The sequence below is a fragment of the Alligator mississippiensis genome, chromosome 15, assembly GCF_030867095.1.
Source record: "Alligator mississippiensis isolate rAllMis1 chromosome 15, rAllMis1, whole genome shotgun sequence".
Classification (NCBI taxonomy): Eukaryota; Metazoa; Chordata; order Crocodylia; family Alligatoridae; genus Alligator; species Alligator mississippiensis.
The window spans coordinates 15,544,000-15,551,245 of NC_081838.1; the positions used below are offsets into that span (position 1 = coordinate 15,544,000).

Sequence of the window (7,246 nt, forward strand, 5' to 3'; positions counted from 1 at the left end):
CCTTTTGCATTACTCAGGAAGGGGATTAAAGAGTAAATCATATGCAAAATGGTATCAGGGGAGGGAATTTCCTACCAATGCCAAAAATGGGAACAGGTCAATAGAGGAAAGAGATACGTTTGGTGGTTATGAAAGAGTGAGATCATCATTCATATGAACGTCTCATTCCCAGGAGGTGGAGCTTGGAAAACATATATAAATGTTCTCACACCTCAATGCTACACCATCAGCTCGAGCTCTTGCTGCTCCTATTTGCTGACCGGTTGGGTAAGTCAGACTATACTCAAATGTTTTTGTTGTAGCTGTAGCTCTTGTGCTAGTGTTAACATGGGTTGATGCACTGAAGAAATGTTCTATCTATTTAGAAACAGATGTAGAGCCTCAATACAAGTAGAGATTTTATTTTAAACCTATTTACAAGTACCAGTGCTACACAGGGGAGGGATTGAATGTGTCCATGGTGTAGCAAACATCATGTATGCCAGACAAGCCACAACTAGTGACTAACTTGGCTCGAGATGTTAAAATATCTGGGGCCAGCACTAAGAAGGGGACGCCATGGTTCTGGGAGCTGTTCAAACAGAGCAAAAGGTTAATTAATTCCTGCCCTAAAGAGCTTATAGTCAGGCAACTGAGGGAGAAATACTAGAAGACAGTCCTGGATAGCATAGTAAGCAGTTATGTGAGCCAGTTTGCTGCAGGCAGCATGGCAAAATTGAATTTTAAGAAGGAGGTTGAATGGAAAGAATAAAGTAGCTTTGGAGATGTTGATAGAGGGGGGACATCAGCAAAAACCCCCATAGTGTGAAACCTCTTTGGCATGTTCAGGTTGCCCTTAGACATATAACCCCATAGGATCCATCACTGGGGAAGACCAATGGCCTATTTGAGACTGGTGCCCTGCCTTCAGCCAGATAGCAGGTGCATGGTATAGGAAACACTCTATCATCCTTCTGTGTAGAGATGCATTGTGGGACTGGGAAGTTAGATGAGAAATTCCTTCTGCTCTCATTCACATGAGCTAGGTATGTTAGAGACCATAAAAGCCCATGCAAAACCAGGTGAATGGAAAACCCCAGAGATTAAGATAGCAGAGCATCCGTCTTGGCTGCCAGCATCACTGATGTCATGTCTCTTGCTACTAATTATTCCCATAAAAGCCTGTAAATGCCAAGGGTATCATTCTCCTGTCAGGCAAAACATCATAAAGCCAGAAAGAGTGTGGATTTCTAATGCATTCAGTGTAGTTACACAGATGTAAAACCAAACCAAGAGGAGAAACAGGACCCATTTCTTGGGCACTGAGATGTTCCACGGGGTAACATGTTAGTAGTTAGCTCAGGGAGGGGGAGATTTCTCCTGGGTTTTGTTTCAGTCTGAGTTTGAAAAACCTCAAAAGAGGTAAAAATACAGAATGGGGAGAAATGCAGGGCAGGATTTCTCCCATTGAACCTAGCTGAGCTGACTCCCATTTAATTGTTCATTTGGATACATGTAAAAATCATGAGACAAAGTGGCAATAAGAAGCTTGTTCTTGCTGACAACTGTTGTTTCCAAAGGCTGCTGCATGCAACCTTAGGGCCAACTGCATTTGCATACCATGTGTAACCGCACTGTGATATTTCTTTCAGATTAGCTCGAGTTGTGCCAAGATGTCATCACACCAAATGCAGTGCAAACAGAAAACCACCTTGCCTCCTCCCTTGTGCAAAGGGCCGCCGAATCAGGACCAGGACCCAGTGCCGCTCCCAGAGCCAGTGCCACTGCCAGCTCCAATACCAGATCCAGGACAAGGAAAAACACCAGACATTAAGATACCAGAGTGTCCACCACAGCAACAGCAGCAATGTAAGCTGCCTCCAATCATCCCACCATGTCCCCCTCCCTGCAAGGAGCCACCTGTGCCAGAGCCCATCCCATTCCCTGAGCCAGGGCCTTGCCCAGAAAAACCAGTGCCACTGCCAGCTCCAATGCCAGAGCCAGGAAAAGGGAAAACACCAGACATTAAGATACCAAAGTGTCCACCGCAGCAACAGCAGCAATGCAAGGAACCTCCAGTAATCATCCCACCGTGTCCTCCACCCTGCAAGGAGCCACCTGTGCCAGAGCCCATGCCATTCCCTGAGCCAGGGCCTTGCCCAGAAAAACCAGTGCCACTGCCACTGCCAACTCCACTGCCAGCTCCAATGCCAGAGCCAGGTCAAGGGAAAACACCAGACATTAAGATACCAGAGTGTCCACAGCAGCAGCAGCAATGTAAGCTGCCTCCAATCATTCCACCATGCCCACCACCCTGCAAGGAGCCACCAGTGCCAGAGCCCATACCATTCCCTGAGCCAGGGCCTTGCCCAGAAAAACCACTGCCACTGCCAACTCCAATTCCAGACCCAGGCCAAGGGAAAACACCAGACATTAAGATACCAGAGTGTCCACCACAGCAACAGCAGCAATGTAAGCTGCCTCCAATCATCCCACCATGCCCACCACCCTGCAAGGAGCCACCTGTGCCAGAGCCCATGCCATTCCCTGAGCCAGAGCCTTGCCCAGAAAAACCAGTGCCACTGCCACTGCCAACTCCACTGCCAGCTCCAATGCCAGACCCAGGTCAAGGGAAAACACCAGACATTAAGATACCAGAGTGTCCACCACAGCAACAGCAACAATGCAAGGAACCTCCAGTAGTCATCCCACCGTGTCCTCCACCCTGCAAGGAGCCACCAGTGAAGTGCCCACCTCCCTGTCCCCCCATCCAACAGCAGCAACAGAAGCAGCCGTGCCAGTGGCCACCACAGCAGAAGTAAGCTGCAGATAGCCACCAAAGCCTCGAAGGAAGAAGCCAATTTGGGGTACCTGTCTCCAGGGCTCAGTCTGATGGTTCATGTTACCTCATCCTCTCATTTCTTGCAGTGTATAAAGGTATTTTGCAAAGTTGCCCAGCTTCCCCTGACACACTTGTTCTTCCCTTGATAGAGCACTAGAGTTCTGTTACTAGCTAGCACAGGGTTTCTGGCTTGGAGGATGATTGGCTAGAAAAGTTACTCTGGAAAGAAACTGTGAAAAGATGCTTTAAATCTCTAACTCTGCTCACATCTCCTAAAGCCTTTCAAACGTGCAGCGCTGCAGCTGTAGATATGGGGGGAGGTGAAAATTAGGGCTGCCTAAACTGATGGCAGTCATTCAAACTTAGCATGATAATAGGTAGCTGGTGAAGAGAGACCATGGCCCGTCACATGGATCGGTATTGTCTCGTATTGCCCAGTGCTCCAGCCATCCATCAGTATTTGCCTGCTGTCTCCTGCCTTATTCTTAGATCATACATTCTCTGTGGACTGCCCATCTGTGCTGTATTCATACAGCGCTGAGCATCGCAGGGCTTTAATTCCTGACTGGATCCACGGCGCTGCAGCGGCTCAATTAATTAACTATAATTGTAATAATAGGGTAGAAAAGAAGCATGTTCAGAGATCCTGAAGCCACTGTACTCCATTTCTCCGCCAGTAAATTCCACCAGATCCTAAGTAAAGATGTGTATTGCCATTAGACATTGAGTTAAGTGAATTGCCATCCAACTCCACTGAAACAATTTCTAAACCTGCAATGAGTCTTTTATCATATCAGCCTTTCCAAGATACAGAAATTACAGTTTAGGCTATGAGCAATTACATGAAAGACATGATGATTAAGCCCCAACCCATACATGGTAGAAGTGATGAATCTTCAAGAAAGTGGCTTCGCTTATTAGTTGGATGCAATAAAGGATGGAGAATGCATCATACCATAGGAGTTAAGACTGTGCTTGGTCATACTTTACTACACAATGATACTCTTACTGATTCCTGATCAGCCAGTACCTGCTGCTGCTATTGTATCTGTGATTTGTTTTTCTATTAAAATCAACAATAAAACCTATTTAAAGTATTGGTTGTGGAGGGGCCTTTATTAAAATAATTTCTACCAACTTATTCCTGAAAGTCATAGGTTTACACCAGGGTTAATACAGCTTAGGGCCAACAGGACCTGTCCTTGCACAGAGTGTAGCCCATAGTTTTTCAACCAGTGTCATCTCAACAGAGATCTAAGAGTCATAGCTTAGCCCTGTCTTCACATTTTCTTTGTGTGAACAAAACCTTTGGAACCAGAGGAGTTTAGTAAATAGGATACCACACTGCAAGATCTGGGTCTTATCCCTGGCTCTGCCAATGATTTCCCATAGAGTATACACCAAGTCAGTTCCTCTCAGTTTCCTTGCCTATAGAAAAGGAGAGACATGCCTAGATGGAAAATGTTATAGGTTTATATTTGTATTACAGTAACAGAACCCAATTGTGACTACTTCCCCACTGTATAGGACATTGGACATAGAATAAGAAACAGCTATTGGCATGGGATGTAATTTATCATGACAAAATTAAGCATTAAAAAAGGTGGAAAAGAATTATACAAAGTCATCCCTATTAGGCCTGTGCAAGTAGGCAGCTATTCGATCTGGCTTTGGATCTGGCCACTTGGGATGGCCGTGATCCAATCCAGAGCTCCGGATCGGGTTCCTGCTTTGATCCGGCCAAAGCGGCTCTGAAGCTTTGGAGCCACCTCAGAGATCCCGCCATGGGGTATAATGGGGAATCAATAAAATATCTACAATTTTGTTGTTTTTCATCTGATTTCGATGAAACTCACAGGAATGATAGCTGCTACTGAGAGCATGAAGTTTGCCAAGTTTCAGGAAGATCAGTGCAGGGGTTCGAGGAGAACTGCACCCCAAATTCTTGAAAGCAAAACTCATGTTGCGTGTATATGTTATGCCACATGGGTGTGAAAACTGTAGGGGTGGTAGCCTCTGATGAGGCCACAAAGCCTGACAAGTTTCAAGGTGATAGGTGCAGGGGTTTGGGGGGAACTGCACCTCAAGCTGCTGACAGGCAAAACTCATGACATAGATGACCCTGTGTGTGTTCAGGTGCAGTGGGCTGAAAACTGCAGGAGTAGTAGCCCCTGCTGAGGCCATAAAGTCTGCCAATTTTCAAGGAGATAAGTGCAGGGGTTTGGGGGAAACTGCACCTCAAGCTGCGGACAAGCAAAACTCATGACATGGGTGACCCTGTGTGTGTTAAGGCACAGCAGGGTGAAAGCTGCAGGGATGGTAGCCCCTGCTGTGGCCACGAAGACTGCTAGCTGTCAAGGAGATTGGTGCAGGGGTTCTGGGTTCTGGGGGCTGCACCTCTAGCTGCTGACAGGCAAAACTAGTGACATGGGTGCTTGTGGGATTGTGTCTGTCTTGCAGCGTGGGGTTAGGGGGGACTACTGCAGGCCTGGCTGCTAAGCTACTGTGTTATGAGTTACCAGTTAATCATGATTCATTCACGGACCAGCTCAATACACAGGACCTAGCTACTACATAACAAGTTAACGAGCATGGATTAACACCTAGAAAACCACAGACTAAGGAGAGGAAATAATCAATACAGACAATCAACTGCCCCAAGACAGACACGGCCAATTGCACAAGCACTCACGTAACGAGTTTTGCCTGTCAGCTGCCAGAGGTGCAGGGCCCCAGAAGCCAGAACCCCCCTGCACCTAACCCCTCAACAGCTGGCAGGCTTTGTGGCCTCAGCAGGAGCCACCACCTCTGCAGTTTTCAGCCTGCTGCACTTTAAAACACACAGGGTCATGAGTTTTGCCTGTTAGCAACTTGAGGTACAGTTTCCCCCAAACACATGCACCAATCTTCTTGAAACTTGGCAGGCTTTGTGGCCTCACCTGGAGCTACCACCTCTGCAGTTTTCACCCCCTTGTGGTGTAACACATAGACGTGACATGAGTTTTTCTTTCAAGAATTTGGGGTGCAGTTCTCCCCGAACCCCTGCACCGATCTTCTTGAAACATGACAGACTTTATGCTCTCAGCAGGACTATCACCCCTGCAAGTTTCATCCAAGTCAGACAAAAAACAACAAAGTTATAGATATTTAATCGATTCTCTGTTATACCCTATGGCCGGATCTCCGAAGTGGCTCTGAAGATTTTTCTGAAGCACTTTGCAAGCTCCAAACCACCTTGGAAAGCCTAATGAATCCAGAGCTTTGATCCAGACATACTGCTTCAGACGCTGAAGTGTCCAAAGCTTCTCCGGATCCAAAGCATGATCCGAAGCCTCGCACAGCCCTAATCTCTATGATTCCAGATTATTTGGCTCTATAATAAACCCACCCATTTCATTCTAATTTTATAGGATTATAGCAATCTGGGGCTGGAAGGGACTTGAGGAGGTCATCTAGTCCAACACTGCTGTTCAAGGCAGGACTATTCCTGTCTATACCAGCCTGGACAAATATTTGTCTTGCCTACATGTAAAAACTGTCAGTGACAGTAATTTGACAGCTTCTCTAGGCCTCACCATTCTCAAAGTTACAATGTTCTTCCTAATAACCAACCTAACCATCCTTCACCTAATGCAGGAGGTATACAGTGTGGCAGAAAGGCCACCGTCTGTCTCTGCCAACGTGAGAGGCTGGTGTTGAATTCCACAGGGTGGGGGATCTTCCTCATTGCCCACATGACAAAAGCCTGGTGCCTCCAATGTGGATTCTCTGGTCACCTCGGGGGGAGGGGGAGGGAAAAGCCCCGCTCACCAGCCCAGGTAGCCAGTGATGCTTTTTTAGATTGGTTGGCTAGTGGCCAGCACTGGTAGCTTTGATTGGACCGGGCTGCTGAGGTTAGGAAGGTTATAAAAAGGCCCGGGCCAGGAAGAAGTGTAGCCATTAGCCATGCAGTTATCCAGGTGAATCTGAAACTGGCTCTCTCCTCATAACCGCATGCTCAAAGAGTGACCTGCCTCCAGAGGAAAACTCCAACCACCTCTGGATGATGCGTGTGAGTAAGCTACTCGAGATCCGACTAGATATTTAGCTGACAGTAACTCAGATGCATGTTTAAATGGCTACCTCAGCCTTGCTGGTTTGCTCTGTGGGATTTCTCTAATATTGCTCTACCTTTTACCCTGTTTTTGGCCTACCCCCTGTAATCAATAAAGTTCTCCTTTGTGACCGGTGTGGGAGACTTATTGAGGGGTGGGTCTAAATTATGCCAAGGAGGCCCCTTTGGTCTGTGGCCTAAGGGAGACTTTCCTAATAAGCCCCTGACCTGGGGAAGTGCCCCAAGTGCCTGTACTGGGTCTAGTACCCATTGGACGATCAGGCCTGCATTTTCCAAGGTGTGCAGAGCCAGAATTGAGTCCAGAGCCTTGG

The 7,246-nt window shown here is 47.1% G+C and overlaps 1 protein-coding gene across 1 annotated transcript; it reads left to right on the forward strand.

Moving 5' to 3' along the window:
* The first annotated feature begins 221 nt into the window (after nt 1-221).
* Nucleotides 222-3,918, forward strand: LOC106739413 (uncharacterized). Its single transcript, XM_019478293.2, has 2 exons — nt 222-267; nt 1,632-3,918. The coding sequence occupies exon 2, from the start codon at nt 1,653-1,655 to the stop codon at nt 2,799-2,801; it is 1,149 nt and encodes a 382-aa protein (XP_019333838.1). The 5' UTR covers nt 222-267; nt 1,632-1,652; the 3' UTR covers nt 2,802-3,918.
* Nucleotides 3,919-7,246: the final 3,328 nt, after the last annotated feature.

Coding starts and splice junctions, on each gene's coding strand:
- LOC106739413 (XM_019478293.2), top strand. CDS start 1,653: ATGTCATCACACCAAATGCAGTGCAAACAGAAAACCACCTTGCCTCCT.